We start from the raw sequence: 16,870 nt of genomic DNA on the forward strand, positions 1-16,870 counted from the left end.
TTGCCCTACTGCCCTTTAAAGTGCATCGTCCGGTCTGGCAGGAGCTGATAAAAACATGTCCGTGTTGAAAATATTGTCTTCAGAGTATGATTCAGCCACCTCTAGAAAACAATCATTGCACCAGGAATCCAGCCTTTTCCTCACCTGAGACTACCTGCCAAGTTATTTCGTTCTTTTGGCTGAAACGAAAAAGCCAACCTGAACTGGCGTCGAACCCAGTTATTTCAAGTGCATTGGCGAATTCGCGGGCTTTTCCTTGGAGCATTGGGCCAGACATGAGAACATTTTTTTTTATTTATACATACTGCAACCCTAAGAGGGTTATCACAGGAGTGGGGTACAAAATTAAGGGTGCCACACGCAGCAAAAGGGGGTACACGAATCAAAGGTACAAAGCAAAGCACTAGTATAAGGAATATGTTACGAAAAAAAATGATCTCAGTTCATATATACTTGCACATAAGCATAGTGAATAACACATGGTTTTAGGAATCATGGGCATCAACCAGTGATTCATCATCATCAGCCTGGTTATGCCCACTGCAGGGCAAAGGCCTCTCCCATGGGCACGTTGCAAGTGCTAGGTGGCGCCTTGTCTTTCCGACCCCTAGCGCCGTCTGACGAATAGTTGCGCGAATGCGGTAGGATTACTCGCGGCGTCAGCAGCTCGTGCTGCGTCTTTGGCGCCCTGTTAAACGGTAGCGATGGTGCGAAACAGCGTGCCGGTATTCATTTTAACCGGGTTTCGGGAATTACAAGATCTTGATAGCTTTTTTCGTGAAAAAAATTTAGAGAAAGGAAGTTGTCTACTTGAAGTGGGGCACGTCTACGACGTGAGGGAAGTGTTGAACTCGCACTGATCGGAAGTGACTGCTAGATGTATTCCGCAAATGAAAAATAACGCACCAGCGAGATGCGTGAAGCTCAGCGTAAGTTACTTCGTTATCTGCGGTGTGTACGCGTTAAATTATAGGTGACGTTGATTCTTGAAGATCAGCGACAACAGACAAATCCTAGCGGGGAGCTGCGATTGCTGTGCTGGTATCGCAGGGAACTACAAGCACGCCGTGGTAGTTTCCCTGTACATACAGGATGGCAAATGCAAATCCAAAACATCTTATCCAAGAACGTAGGGCGTACGAACGACTCGTAAGACCTACACGAGGTATTCTAACGTTGCTCTCCCCAAACACAAGAAAAGGTGAGGAACTTGCCAGTTGTGTTAGACTACGCTGGGAAAATATTTTCGCCCGAGTTACTGGAAGTTTCATACTTTCATGCTGCGATTTTTTCAGTGCGTGCGAAGGAGGTTCCAATAAACCACGTTGTCAAATATTTCGGTGATCTCAACTGCCCCTTAGTTGACATGCAGGGCGCAGAAGGGTGTATGCCAGCTGAGCCAGCTGCTACCCCTCCTCGTAGCTCAGCAAGCCCTAGCGCTGTTTGAATGGGAGAGGATTGGGAAAGCGTTCCACGGCTTTACTGCGGTACAGTGAGGAAACAAAGTACTTTGTTTGCTGCATATCCTGGTATACGCACTGCAGGTGTCCAGTTGCTGCCATCATTGCTGTAAAAGCAACGAATTCAGCGTTAACGCACTTGGCATAACCGCCGGAACATAAAACAGCTTATGCCGTCGGACGAGCGCGATCCAGTGTTGACGCCGTTCTGCTTCATACGGCCGGTTTGGAAACCTGTAAAAATTTTTTCCTCGTGAGTTGGTGTACGTGCTGTTGCAGCCCACTACGCAACAGCTCGGGTTGCACTTCGGAATTGCTCAGAAAAGGCAACAGCTACGCGCGAAACAGTGCACAGACAGGCTTTCCAAACGCAAGCGGGCCAATCGTATCCTGCCGGGTCCGAGCTCGCCGCCGCGAGGGGTGCTCCAGTAGGCGCGGGAACTACGTTCGCAACCTGCCTATACTTCTCCAACAACCTCGGTCATGTACAAATTGTGGGCATGTTGTCCCTGCAAACTTCTTAATCTCATCCGCCCACCTAACTTTCTGCCGCCCCCTGCTATGCTTCCCTTGGAATCCAGTCCGTAACCCTTAATGACCATTGGTTATCTTCCCTCCTCATTACATGTCCTGCCCATGGCCATTTCTTTTTCTTGATTTCAACTAAGATGTCATTAACTCGAGTTTGTTCCCTCACCCGACCTGCTCTTTTCTTATCCCTTAACGTCACACCCATCATTCTTCTTTCCATAGCTTGTTGCGTCATCCTCAATTTAAGGGGGGAGGCTACCCTGGAGACCGAACTTCCTTATTTTTTAAGATATCCAGATGAAACTTTCAGGGTACGTTCACACCACCGAACTATGAGGAACTGCAAAGTTTCATGAAGATATGTTTATTAGTTCCAGAGTTATTGAGGTCTAACTGCCCTAAGTAGATGTATTCCCTTGCCACTTCCAGTGCCTCGCTACCTATCGTAAACTGCTGTTCTCTTCTGAGACTTTTAAACATTACTTTAGTTTTCTGTAGATTAATTTTTAGACCCATCCTTCTGCTTTGCCTCTCCAGGTCAGTGAGCATACATTGCAATTGGTCCCCTGAGTTACTAAGCAAGGCAATATCATCCGCGAATCGCAAGTTACTAAGGTATTCTCCATTAACTCATCCCCTATTCTTCCCAATCCAGGTCTCTGAATACCTCCTGTAAACAAGCTGTGAATAGCATTGGAGAGATCGTATCTCCCTGTCTGATGCCTTTCTTTATTGGGATTTTGTTGCTTTCTTTATGGAGGACTACAGTGGCTGTGGAGCCGCTATAGCTATCTTTCAGTATTTTTACACACGGCTCGTCTACACCCTGATTCCGTAATGCCTCCATGACTGCTGAAGTTTCGACTGAATCGAACGCTTTCTCGTAATCAATGAAACCTATATATAAAGGTTGGTTATATTCCGCACATTTCTCTATCATCTGATTGATAGTGTGAATATGGTCTATTGTTGCGTAGCCTTTACGGAATCCTGCCTGGGCCTTTGGTTGACAGAAATCTAAGGTGTTCCTGATTGTATTTGCGATTACCTTAGTAAATACTTTGTAGGCAACGCACAGTAAGCTGATCAGTCTATAATTTTTCAAGTCTTTGGCATCCCCTTTCTTATGAATTAGGATTATGTCAGCGTTCTTCCAAGATTCCGGTGCGCTCGAGGTCATGAGGCAGTGCGTATGCAGAGTGGCTAGTTTTTCTAGAACAATCTGCCCACCATCCTTCAACAAATCTGCCGTTACCTGATCCTCCCCAGCTTCCTTCCCCCTTTGCATAGCTCCCAAGGCTTTCTTTACTTCTTCCGGCGTTACTTGTAGGATTTCAAATTCCTCTAGACTATTCTCTCTCACGTTATCTTTGTGGGTGCCACTGGTACTGTATAAATCTCTATAGAACTCCTCAGCCACTTGAACTATCTGATCCATATTAGTAATGATATTGCCGGCTTTGTCAACGCATACATCTGATTCTTGCCTATTCCTAGTTTCTTGACTGCTTTTAGGCTTCCTCCATTCCTGAGAGCATGTTCAATGCTATCCATACTATACATCCTTATGTCAGCTGTCTTAGGCTTTTTGATTAACTTGGAAAGTTCTGCCAGTTCTATTCTAGCTGTAGGATTAGAGGCTTTGATACATTGGCGTTTCTTGATCAGATCTTTCGTCTCCTGCGATAGCTTACTGGTATCCTGTCTAACGGAGTTACCACCAACTTCTATTGCACACTCCTTAATCATGCCCATAAGATCGTCGTTCATTGCTTCAACACTAAGGTCCTCTTCCTGAGCTAAAGCCACCATTGAACAGGCTGCCATTGGAATCTGAACCTGGCAACGTTTAACGCTAGAACGTTATCTAGTGAGGCGAGTCTAGCAGGGGAGGAATTAGAGAGTATTAAATGGGATATAATAGGGCTCGGTGAAGTTAGGGGGACAAAAGAAGGATATATGGTGCTAAAAAGCGGGCACATCCTGTGCTACCAGGGCTTAGCGGAGAGATGAGAACTAGGAGTTGGATTCCTGATTAATGAGGATCTAGCTGGTAACATACAGGAATTCTATAGCATTAACGAGAGGGTGGCAGGTCTTGTGAAACTTAAAGGTAGAGGTACAAATTGAAGCGTACAGGTCTACGCCCCTACATCCAGTCATAATGACCAGGAAGTTGAAAGCTTCTATGAAGACGTGGAATCAGTGATGGGTAAAGTCTAAACAAAATAATCTATACTGATGGGCGACTTCAATGCCAGGGTAGGCAAGAAGCAGGCTGGAGACAAGTCAGTGGAAGAATATGGCATAGGCTTTAGGAATAACAGGGGAGAGTTATTAGTAGAATTTGCAGAACAGACTAGTATGCAGATAATGAATACCTTCTTCCGCAAGCGGGATAGCTGAAAGTGGACTTGAGGAGCCCGAATGGCGAGACTACAAATGAAATAGACTTTATACTCTGCGCTAACGCTGGCATCATACAAGGTGTGGACGTGCTCGGCAAGGTGCGCTGCAGTGACCATAGGATGGTAAGAATTCGAATTAGCCTAGAGTTGAGGAGGGAACAGAAGAAACTGGTTCATAAGAAGCCGTCCAGTGAGTGAGTGAGGGAAAATAGAGAAATTTCGAATCAAGCTACAGAACCAATGGTTGCCTTAACAAAATTATCAAATGTCAATTTTTGTATGTCAGGGGAAGTTGGTTCCACAATTCAATGGATCGGGGGAAAAAAAACTATATTTCAATTTGTCAGTGCGGGCTTACAGGGGTGTTATATTTATACAGTGAGAATTCCGTGTGTTAGACGCTTTAGCAAACCTAATGCATTCCAAGGATGAGCAACATGCAGAGTTAACAGTGGTGTAAAACAGTTTGACTTTCTACATTACCGTATTTACACAATTGTAAGTTGACTCAAATGGAAGTAGACTCCCGCATATCGCGTGTGACAGGATAAAAAAAAAAGGATACCTGAGGGCGCATTCCATAGCGAAAATTTATTAGTAGCTGGCATGGCCACTCGACTACTCGTCAGAACTTGTGCCATCATCCTCACTAGTGCTGCTATCGTCATCTCTGCTCGTCTCTGCCAAATAAGTCGCCAAATATGCTGAAGATTGCCGTCAGCTGGCACGTGCCCTGACTAGCGAGACTCAAGAACGTCAAAAGACAAGACATGACCGTGCTCATCAACCACCGCACAACTTTGCTCCTGGTTCGCTTGTGTGGCTTTGGATACCAGCCCACATTCCTGGCCTTTCTTCCAAACTCCTGGCGCGTTATCACGGTGCATACCGTACAATCGAGGCCACTTCACTGGTCAACTACATCGTCGAGCCGCTCACAGTGTCACCAGACCTGCGTCGTCGTGGGCGAGAGACAGTACATGTCAACCGCCTGAAACCGTACTACGACCCGCTCATCTTCTCCATGCCCTGAGTCGCCAGGATGGCTACGCTTCGCTCCCGGGGCATTGTAATGAAGCAGACGCGCCCCTGTGTATGTGCCGTCTGAAGAGGAAGACAAAGGGCCGTTCCGTGATCGCGAGCGACCCCCGTGCTTCGGACAGCCCTTGCAGTGCCTTGATTTACCTAGCGTTCCACAACGTTGTGAACGAGAATAAACCCCATCGCAATATATATAATAGGTGCCTCAGACAGTCTCAGGTTTGGGAAGGCTGGCACGTCAGGGCTCTGTGTTGCATAGCTTAAGTGCTTTAACTTTAGCAGGACATCAATTTTGCACTTCTGATTAGACTATACACCAAGTGCCAACAAGTAAAAGAAGCAGAGACGCGACTAGCAAGCAGCCTTGGAAAGCTTTAAAAATCTAGTAAAGCCTTGTTTTTAATTTCTCTTCATGCCTGTGTTCTGTGCATGCCTTTCAGGTTGCTGGTGGCCAGCCAGAGGTGCAGGATGGTGCAACTGGCGAACAGCTGGGACATAGGTTAGGACTAGCCTTCTCTACTGCCGAGGCAGGGATGGCAAAGACGAAGAAAGAGAAAAGGAATATGCGTCATGAGGCCTTCATCAGAAGTGAGTGCACTTTGGTGCTTTTCTACACACATAGGCCTTGTACAAGAGCAAGAAAGTCTTTGCCCCTATTTTTCTTTTTAGCCAAATTACGGCTATGAATGCAAAGTCTATGTATCCATTCCCAGAAGTGGACTTTTCTTGGACCAGCCCAGCCTTATCTGCTGGTAGCTCCGCGGCATGGTGCTGCTGTCAGTTTTTGAAGATGGCGGTTGGGCTGGGGGGGGGGGGGGGGGGGGCACACGTCCACGGTATGCGAGCAACAAAGTGTGATTTGTTTTCTATAGAGCAAGGGACGAATGCCCATTGAAATCCACAGGGAAAATGCAGCCCAGATAAGGGGAAAGGTGTCTCACTTTTGGACGTGTTAAGTGGTGGTATTGTGAGTTTGCAAAAGGGCTATCAAGACTTGCATGACAATGAGCATTCGGGGAGGCTGCGTGCATTGCTGACTGGCGACAGGGGCATCTCATATTTAGTGCTGCGATGGGATAAATGTCTGAACCGATGTGGGGACTAGGTGGAAAAATAGTGCAAGGTATGTAGAATAGTACGTACACAGTGGAACCTTGTTCATACGTCTTGGAAAAAGCTGCAAGAAACAATGTACGGTCCGAAGTAACTATAGAATTTGACATACTTGACTATTGTTGACATCTATGTTATGCGAGGCATCGCGTGGATCGTTGCAGCATGACACGCCGGCGCATGTCGAGCTAGTGGCCGGTGCTCCGGTGGCTCGAGACGCGTTTTCTGTTGCGTGGTGTCCCGAGGATGACAAGAAACTGAAACGAAATTGAGCTGGTGGTTGCGCTGGATGCCGCCGAGGCGAAACATACCGGTAATGCCCACATCGCGCCGCCTGCAGCAGGGAACATTGGCATGTTTGGATTATCCCCTACTAAAAGCGTGCAGTACACTACCAATGGCACTACGCACCGCACGCTGTAAAACATAGGTGAAGATGGTTATCGTGATAGCTTTGGCGGCAATAGCTGTGAATGCGGCGTGCGACAACCCGAGTGAAGATTTGCGGGTACTGGAATAAGATACTGTGCGCGCCGTCATTTCCACGTCTGACGGCAGGCGGCTATATACTGTTCTCGATCGTGCGTTCCTCTTGCCTTTTCTTGTTCACATGGGATCTAGCGGCAAGAAAACATATAAGATCGCAGTCTGCAACAGGGAACGGCAGCATGTTTCGGTTATTGCCTGTTGAAAGCGTGCGCTACGCTTCTGATGGCACCACGTGCTGTCAAACAGATAGGCGAAGATGCTTATCGCAATGGGATTGGCAATGACAGCTGTGACTGCAGCGTGCGATGACCTTGGAAATGATTTGTTGTTACCGAAACGAGAAACGGAGAGTGCGCCGGCGTATTCACGTGAGATGGGTGGGTGAGTATGGCGGTTGAAGCTGTCGTGGCGGGCAGCCATATTGGGTCGAGCTCCACCACTGGAAAAGCTGGTGCCACCGTCGGCGTGACGTGGCATGAGGGATCATGTGGACACAGCGGCCGCATTGGCTGCTTCAGAAGTGCAGAAGCTAACTGACATCGAAAGTTTAAAGTCCCACCTGTGCTGCGGTTGTGATTAAGTGGTGAGGTTTTCTTGCCTTGCGTATCTGCTTGACAACATCTGAAAGCACTAATAGGTAGTGGCTGTTTTTGGAGACATGCAGCATGGTAGCCTGTTGCTCAGTGCCGCAGTGCTGGACGTACGCAGCAGAGCCTGGTGTCGACCTTATTCACACATAGCCGCAGGACAAGAAGCTGCGTGAAGCGTGGCTCGCAAAAGTTAGAACCGGCAAACAGCCATTGGCTATAGTAGTGCGGGTATGCAGCAAGCACAGACGTAAGGAAGATTTCTGCTACGGCGTCAAGACTGCGATGTTCAGCGAGTAGCAGAAAACATGCACTGAGACCCTTGCCCGCACCCGCTGCGCCACTAATGTCACGCTTTATTTGGTCTATGAACTTGTTGATGCTAGATTCTGGCAAGTTTGCTGGAATGGAAAGGGAGCGGTAAGAAGCACATTAAAAAAAAGCATGGCACATGGTCATGTTAGTGTTATGAATTAATGTACTGGATTACAAAAATAAGCAATGGGAAATTGCACGCTGAGAAGATTGATAAATATACAGTGTGACACAACTTGAGAAATAATATTGAAACGTCCAAGAATTTAGAAGAAAAAGCAGATTGAATTGTAGCGACAGCACATTACAGTCATGGTGCGCATCGAAGTCTCTATAACAAAATTATTTTTAACAACTCTGATAGCGTCCACGCAACAATGGTTGCTTGCGTGTTGTCAAGTGCTCATATTCTGTGGCCTAAAGCTCGCGGCACAATGCGAAAATGCGCTCGCAATGAAAGCATGCGAATGCATGCTTTCATGCATGCACATGCATGCGAATGTACAGTTGGTCGCTGCATTGAGGTTTCATTCTGTTATGCTCCATTCGGTTATTCAGACAGCCCACTATAAGAACATATTTCACAGTTTGCTCTCACCGTTTGCCTACCTTTCACGCAAGAAGCTGGTTCAGGAGATTCCATCACGGTGACCATGTGCAGTGGTGTTCACTGCACATATTCGGTGAAGAGAGAGCGTGTGTAAACGATTCTGTGCTTTCAGTTTGCCAATGATTATTTTAACAGTAAAAAACGCCCCTCATTTTGAGAGTACTTAGAGAAATGTCCAGGAGGGCTGCTGCGTGGTTTTTATTGAGCGCAGTAAGCCAAACCTATTCAGAGTGCACTGCATTATCCATCATCCCTCATACTATTGCAAGGGAGGCGGTTCCGACAGATGGCGACTCTAAGTCCTCACCCCCAACACTGTTTTCAATCACACGCGCCTCGAGCGTTTTCTTATTTGCATGGGATCTGGTGCCCAGAAAACGTATTATATGGTAGCAGTTTGGCGACGTACTGAATGTTGGTGCTGAAAAATTGTTTTCCGGGAACGTATGAACCGGTAAAAAAATGAGCGTAACTCTGTTGGGTAATTTTTTGTGTTCAGGGTTTCGAACGTTGGCGCCGAGAAAATGTACGTAACTGGAACATATCAACGAGGTTCTGCTTATTTGTAATTACCTGTATGTACCTTATTTTGGCTAATTAAAAATAGGGGCAAAGACTTTCTGATTCGCCCTCGTACTATGCTGCTGTGCTGTGGTGTCGTGGAGGTAACTGATTGCAATTTGAAACCAGTTCACTTGCACATATTCATCTGCAAAAAATTGTTGCTGTTATGAATGCAATAGAAAACAAATCAGCCATTGGAAGTCCCATAGTGAGACGGCATTATTCAGGTTGTGTTGCGTTGCATTGCTTGTCTATGTTGAGGTACGGAGGAGGGTTAAAGCGATGGACACACAATTTGTAGCACTCGTTTTACATTAGGCACAGGTGCAGACGATGGCACATTCATTCTGGCCGTAAGGGAGTGGTGTAGTGTGTGTGTTTATTTTGTCGAAGGCTCCATTTGTGTTGCTGTATTAGATTGGCATCTGCTGCAGCTTACCGTAAAAACTGGACTATAGGTCGGACCGGAATATAGGTCGATCCCCCAACTAACGAATCCTCAAAATGAAAAAAAAAATATCCTTTTCAATGGCAAAAGTACCGAAAGACATGACACCCTTACCTTGAAACAAATGCGACTCGGGGGGTTGCACAATGGTGACAGTATTTATTTAAATGCTGCTCGCATGTGCACCCGGCCAAGTTTTTAGCGGTTTCGCGCGATCATCGACACGCGTGCTTGTCAACACCTTATTAATGGCGCTGAGCAGCGAAACAAACGAGATACGCGCATGTGTACACATGCCCTTACTTTCGCTATTTCGCCGCTCCGTGACGTGATGATAAGGTGCTGACAAACACGCGGGTCGATGGTCGCGCGATACTGTTAAAAGTTCGTCGGGTGTACAGTACACAGAAGGGCACGAAGTGCGCAAGCGCTACTCCGAATCAGAGCAACGCCTTTGATCAGAGTCGGATGACGAGTGCTTCTCGCTGCCCAGTCCATAGGCGCGTGCGATCTCTACCGCTTTCAAACGGATGCATTCGGCAGTCACAGGCAGCGATCTTACACGCAGCTCGCGGACGGACTCCGCAACCTTGCCTTCCAGTTCTGCAGTCCACTGCGATCGGGCACGAAATGACGTTTTCTTTTGGTTGCTGCAAGTTGTAATACGTTGCTTTTGCCTCCGCCACTACCGAATGCTCTTTTCGGATACTTCAAGTTCGCGCTGTGCCGCCAGGTTGCCGTGGGCTTCCGCGTACTCAATCGCCTTTTTCTTGAAGGCGACGGTCAATTGACGTCGGCTTCCGCTCCCGCTCATTTTGAAACAAAATGAAAGTGCAGCCTTTAATTATTATAACTTTGCGACAATGGAAACGCAAAATGCCGGTGTCACAGGTGCCACAGCGTCGCCACGCCGCCATGCTGCTGATGGCGATGGCGAAGGCGGCTGTTTACTTTATCTGCCCATTGTTGCAAGACTTCCGTAGTTTTTCCGCCAATGTCCGGTATATAAGTCGAGGGTCGACTTTTCGCGATGGGTTTTTGAAAAAAAGTTCGACCTATATTCCGGTTTTTACGGTATCTTGCCATCCAGGCAGGGCAATCCAAATACACAGCTTGTTAACTCTTTCGTTAATGTGCCTAAAGAAATTGATCAGTTCGATCAACAGGTTTTCTATGTGTTGGTAAATATTTCCATTGGAATTCTTCTACTAGCAACATCGTGCACCATCTGAACTGAACTGTGACCATTATAGTGCAGCTCTTAGGCACCTGCGGCGAGCGTTGGCATCCCACCCCTGAACCGAGCACAGTGCAATATGAGGGTGCAATGGGGGGGATGAGAAAAAGCAGCAAGAGCGAAGAGAGCATGAGGAGGAAAGCAAAGAAGGAGGGTATGCCAAAAGCATGAAAAGCGTAATGCTGTGCACGAGGGGCTTTGTGGCGATAATTGCTACAAGAAGGCTCCAGAGTAGTGTGCATCATCTGTATGGAAACGGAGTGCTGCATGAGCGGAGGTTGTCTGCGGCGGCTGCTGTGAATTGCGCCCACGCTTCAGCCACGAACTTCTTCTCATGATCTCCTGATTAGTGAGGCAGTTGTGCCACATTTCTCTCCGCTTGTAATGTGCCACACAAGACTGATTGTCCGTGCCAGCCGATATATAGTGAAATGAAAATGCATATACAGCTGCACCCAAATTTCGCATTAGGGAGTATTGTAATCGTCGGTGGAGTTTTTTTGTCAGATTTGATAACTTTTAGCAGATTGGGGAGTCAAAATATCTGAGAGGATGCTTAAGCTTCATCTTTAACAGAGAGAAGAATGCGATAGCATACAAAGATCCCCGACTGCCTCTCAGGCTTCCCGGGAACTGCAGCTTATGTAACCGCAATGTCTTCCTGGAAATGCTGGTGGCATACACTATGCACGAAGACGAGCTTTCTGGTTCTGTTTTTTGATAGTGTGGCAAAGAACCGAGTGAGCTGCGCTGCTCCTACTAAGACAGACCTCAAATGGCAGCTTGAAAAGGGGCTTGTGTTTGAGTTTCCGCATAACAGAGTTGTTACAATCCGATGCTATCATGTCCAGGTTGTGTGTACCGTAACATTCCGAGGAAGCGCCCTCCTTCAACTAAGTCTAAATTACTGGCAAAGTGTGGGGAAGTGTATTTGGATCCAGGAAGTGTATTTACAATTGCTAGTATGTACAGCTGGGCATGGCATTTCCGGAGATGCCGGATGTGTGCGTGCATGCGCGAGTAAGAGCGGGTACGAGAGAGGAAATATGGGGGCTTTTGCTCCTTGAATATATTGTGACACGCTGACGAAGATGTTTTAATCATCGTCGGAAGAAGACAATGTTCTGGTCTTCACGCACTGTCTACCATCTTGTCAGCTGCTATAATTATTGTAAATATTCTGTAAATACACGTCTGACTGTTTTTCACCCTGTAACATTTTTGGTGGAGGTTGCGGGATCATTATCAAGGCAGATTTATGCAGCGGGCGCTCCTTGGCTTCATCTACAATGCCAGCTCAAGGCGAGGATGCTTTGGGCCCATCGGCACCCATGCCCACAGTCATTCTAGCACAACCCCACGACCCAGGAACATTTTCTGGCACCGACGACACTGATGTTGAAGACTGGCTTCAACTATATGAGCGGGTGAGCGCCAGCAACCACTGGGACCAGACCATCATGCTCACGAATCTGATATTTTACCTTGTGGGCACGGCATGCGTCTGGTTTCAGACCCACGAGGACGAACTTCAGCACGCCGCCAAAAAAGACCTCGCTTCGCGTGTCCAGACGTGCACTGAATCCTATCTCACATACATCCAGGACATGCTCGCTCTGTGCCGCAAAGTGGATGCGAAGATGTCCAAACCTGATAATGTTGCACATGTCATTAAGGGCATAGCAGATGATGCCTTTCATCTCCTTGTCTTCAAGAATTCTTCCACTGTGCAAGCAATTATTACCGAATGCCGGCGGTTTGAAGAAGCCGAGAGTCGCCGCATTGCCCAGCCATTTCCCCGCCTTCCCAACACGGCTCCTACGTCCACCTGTGAAGACCTCCGCAGTCCGCCCACGCCCAATCGCTCTGATGACATCCTCCATGTCATCTGACGTGAAATAGAAGCCGCATCTCCTGTCGTGACCCCAACCCATGGCCTTGACAATTGCCAGGTGACCGTCTCATTGATACAGTCCGTCGTGCACCAAGAATTGGCCAACGTTGGCTTGACCAACGTCTGCTCAGTTAATCGGCCTGACTACACTCCGTCCAGCGCTGTCATACGTACCCGCAGCCTGAATGCCCCAACGCGGTATCGCAACCCGGCCGAATGGCGTACTCCAGACGACAGGCCTATATGCTTCACTTGTGGCTGTATCGGCCATATTTCACGTCACTGCCAGTCTTTGTAGAATTCGACCCCCTGGTCCTACCACCCATCCCACGGCCCTCATGCTGCTCCTCGGTTTGCCCCGCAAACGCAGCCAGCAAACACTTCTCGTCCTACCCGCTCTAGCCGCTCTCCTTCGCCACGTCGCCGCTTCTCCCGATCGCCCCATCTCTCCGATCACCGTCGCCTAGCTCCTTCCGGCGCACCCTTCCGGAAAACTAATGGGTGCAGCACCTGGAGGGGGATGCTGCAAAACTGACCGGACGCAAAAATCCTCTTTTGACCTTGCCCACACATCGGAACCTCATTAATGTGAACGTGTATGGTGTACCTGTTACGGCTCTGATTGACACTGGCGCGCACGTATCTGTGATGAATGCTCAGCTTTGGAATAGTCTCGAGAAAGTCCTCACTCCTGCCCATTCGCCTGTGGTCCAAGTCGCCGACGGTGGAACACCAGCCGTTATTGGCATGTGTTCGGCTCGCGTGAGTGTCACCAGACATTGTACTTCTGTTTTATTTTATGTACTAGAGCACTGGCCCTCACGACCTCATCCTGGGACTTGACTTTCAGTCTACACATTCCGCTTTGATAGACTGTTCTGCTACCCGCCGTGGTTGCTCAGTGGCTATGGTGTTGGGCTGCTGAGCACGAGGTCGCGGGATCAAATCCCGGCCACGGCGGCCGCATTTCGATGGGGGCGAAGTGCGAAAACACCCGTGTGCTTAGATTTAGGTGCACGTTAAAGAACCCCAGGTGGTCAAAATTTCCGGAGTCCTCCACTACGGCGTGCCTCATAATCAGAAAGTGGTTTTGGCACGTAAAACCCCAAATATTATTATTATTAGACTGTTCTGCTATTGTTGTGCAACTCGCTCTACCTGCTGCTATTGACCCACCTGTAGTGCTGCGATACGGCTATGTTCCACAGAGCATATTCACCTCCCTCACCGTGCTGTTACCTACATAGGTGTCTCCCCCATTCCACCTGTACCAGACGGTGACTACATTGTATCTCCTAATCTGGATGTCCTGCTCTCGCATAACGTCGCTTTTCCTCACACTGTCGTTACCATTTCGGACAGCACGTCCTGCCTTTCGCTTGTGAACTTCGGACTCTGTACACAAGTACTCCTGCGCGAAATATCCCTGGTGCAAATAACGCCAGCCAGAGACTACCACATTTCAGCATTAACTTGTGACAGCTCCTCGTGTTCAACTCTTGCTTCGCCCCCTGTCCCTTCAGACTTGAATGCCCTAACAAAAATGATTGCTCCCGACCTTCCTCCCCAGCGTGCTGAAGATCTACGTTGCCTCCTTGCCTCATACTGGGACATATTCGACCTTGGAGAACGCCCTCTAAGGCAAACATCTGTCATAAAACATCGAATAAACACCGGTGATGCGAGCCCGATCCATCGGCGACCCTACAGCGTCTTGCCTGCTGAGCGACATATCATCCAACATGAAGTTGACAAGATCCTTTCTCGAGACATCTGCGAAACTTCTTGCAGCCCATGGGCATCGCCTGTTGTACTAGTTAAAAAGGACAACACTTGGCGTTTTTGCATCGATTTTCGACACCTCAACAAGGTAACCAAGAGGGGCGTCTATCCGCTACCACGCATTGACGATGCCGTGGATTGCCTGCATGGAGCACAATATTTTTCATCCATCGACCTTCGCTCCGGCTACTGGCAAATTGGCGTCGATGACATGGACCGCGATAAGACAGCTTTTATTGCTCCCGATGGCCTGTATCAGTTCAAAGTGATGCCTTTCGGTTTATGTAATGCCCCAGCCACATTTGAATGAATGATGGGTGCCCTCCTACACGGTTTCAAGTGGTCCATCTGCCTCTGTTACCTGGACGACGTGATCGTTTTTTCTCCGACTTTTGTGACACACCTCGAGCGCCTGTCGACGATCCTATCTGTTTTCTGTCAGGCGGGGCTACAACTAAATTCATCCAAGTGCCACTTCGGTCGTCGTGAAATTTCTGTGCTCGGGCATCTCGTCGATTCTTCTGGTGTACGCCCTGATCACGATAAAATATGGTCAGTCAGACTTTCCCTGCCAACATGTGCCAAGGATGTTCGCAGCTTCTTGAGCCTTTGCTCCTACTTCCGTCGGTTTGTCCTAAATTTTGCGAACGTTGCGTGCCCTCTCAATGAGCTCAAGAAAGATGCTGCATTCATTTGGGGCCCTGAGCAAGCTGGTGTGTTCACCGAGCTGATTGGGCTGCTTATGTCCCCGCCTATTCTCGTCCACTTCGATGCGTCAACTCCGACAGAAGTCCGTACCGATGCCAATGGCCACAGTATTGGAGCTATCTTGGCACAGAAACAACAAGGGCGAGAACGTGTTATCGCCTGCGCCAGCCGCCTTCTTTCCTCTGCGGAGAGCAGTTATATCACCGAACGCGAGTGTCTGGCTCTCGTTTGGGAAGGGGGTAAATTCCGCCCCTCTTTGTACGGCCGCCAATTCAGTCATCACTGACCACGCTCTGTGTTGGCTTTCGTCCCTCAAAGATCCTTCAGGGCGCCTTGGCCGCTGGGCTCTGCGCCTCCCAGAATACAACTATTCAGATGTATACAAGACCGGCCGGTTACATCAAGATGCGGACTGCTTGTCGTGCCATCCTGTTGACCCTCCTGACGTTTCTGCGGCTGGCATACCTGTCACCGTTCTCTCTCTGGCGGCTTTTTGCGACATTGGAGCCGAACGTCTGGACGCCTCCTTGACACCTTATTCAACGGCTCACTTCAACGACGCCCGATCCTTTCCTTCGCATGTTTGATCTTCAAGATGGTATATTGTACCGCTCTAACATGTGCCCGGACGGCCCTGCCTGACTCTTCGTTGTGCCTGAGCATCTGCGTCAGACTTTTCTCGTTGAGCTTCATAATGTACCGACTGCCGGTCACCTTGGCGTGTCACGGACTTATGACCGCGTTCGTCGGCGCTTCTTTTGGCCTGGTCCATACCGTGACGTCTGCCGTTATGTCGCTGCGTGTGATCTTTGTCAACGATGCAAAAAGCCGACCGCACTCCCCGCTGGTCGCCTTCAACCACTTGATGTACCATCAGAACCATTCTTCCATGTATTCCGTGTAGGTGTTGATCTTTTAGGCCCTTTTCCTACGTCTGTTTCGGGAAACAAGTGGATTGCTGTAGCAACAGACTACGCCACCCGATATGCAATCACACGGGCTCTTCCGACAAGCTGTGCAACCGATGTCGCTGACTTCCTCCTAGAAAATGTCATCCTTCACCACGGCACTCCTCGACAGCTCCTCACCGACCGAGGCCGCTACTTTCTTTCTAAAGTTGTCAATGACATTCTACTCTCGTGCGCGACTAAACACAAACTTGCTACTGCTTACCATCCACAAACGAACGGTCTAAGAGCGCCTTAACCGCACCCTTACTGACATGCTGTCCATGTATGTCTCCGATGGCCATCGCGACTGGGACGTTGCGCTGCCGTTCGTTACTTTAGCCTATACAGTGCAGTCCACTTATAACGATATCGAGAAAGACGAAAAATATGATCGTTATAACCGATGATCGCTATATCTGGACTGCAGTTATAAAAAAAAAAAGACGCGGAACGTACCTTTGTAGCTTCGAACTCGAATTCGCTACTTGCTCTAAAGAATAGATGATGTAGAAAGCAGGCTGTGAAAAACAAACTTTATTTCTAGCGCCAATGACCGTGTCAAGGGTTAGGCGCGCCGAAATAGTCCGAAATCTGCGCTTGCTTTTGCAGCAGCTTCAGCTTCACAACCACGGTGTGCATGGATTCCAGCTGCTGCGCGAACACTGGCGGCAATCCTTTAGCATGCATAAAATCAATTAAGGAGTCGATCGACGACAGTGCACTTTGCGTGGAC

At 48.4% G+C, this 16,870-nt stretch overlaps 1 protein-coding gene across 1 annotated transcript in view; it reads left to right on the plus strand.

The window, feature by feature from the left end:
* LOC126518596 (uncharacterized) overlaps positions 1–16,870 on the plus strand; it is a 79,437-nt gene that overhangs the window by 17,638 nt on the left and 44,929 nt on the right. Inside the window, exon 5 of the mRNA XM_055064938.2 lies at positions 5,881–6,028. Coding sequence (XP_054920913.1) covers positions 5,881–6,028 — 148 coding nt within the window. The remainder of the gene's footprint in view (positions 1–5,880; positions 6,029–16,870) is intronic.

Source organism: Dermacentor andersoni, chromosome 1 (genome assembly GCF_023375885.2).
Source record: "Dermacentor andersoni chromosome 1, qqDerAnde1_hic_scaffold, whole genome shotgun sequence".
In the NCBI taxonomy this organism is placed as follows: Eukaryota; Metazoa; Arthropoda; class Arachnida; order Ixodida; family Ixodidae; genus Dermacentor; species Dermacentor andersoni.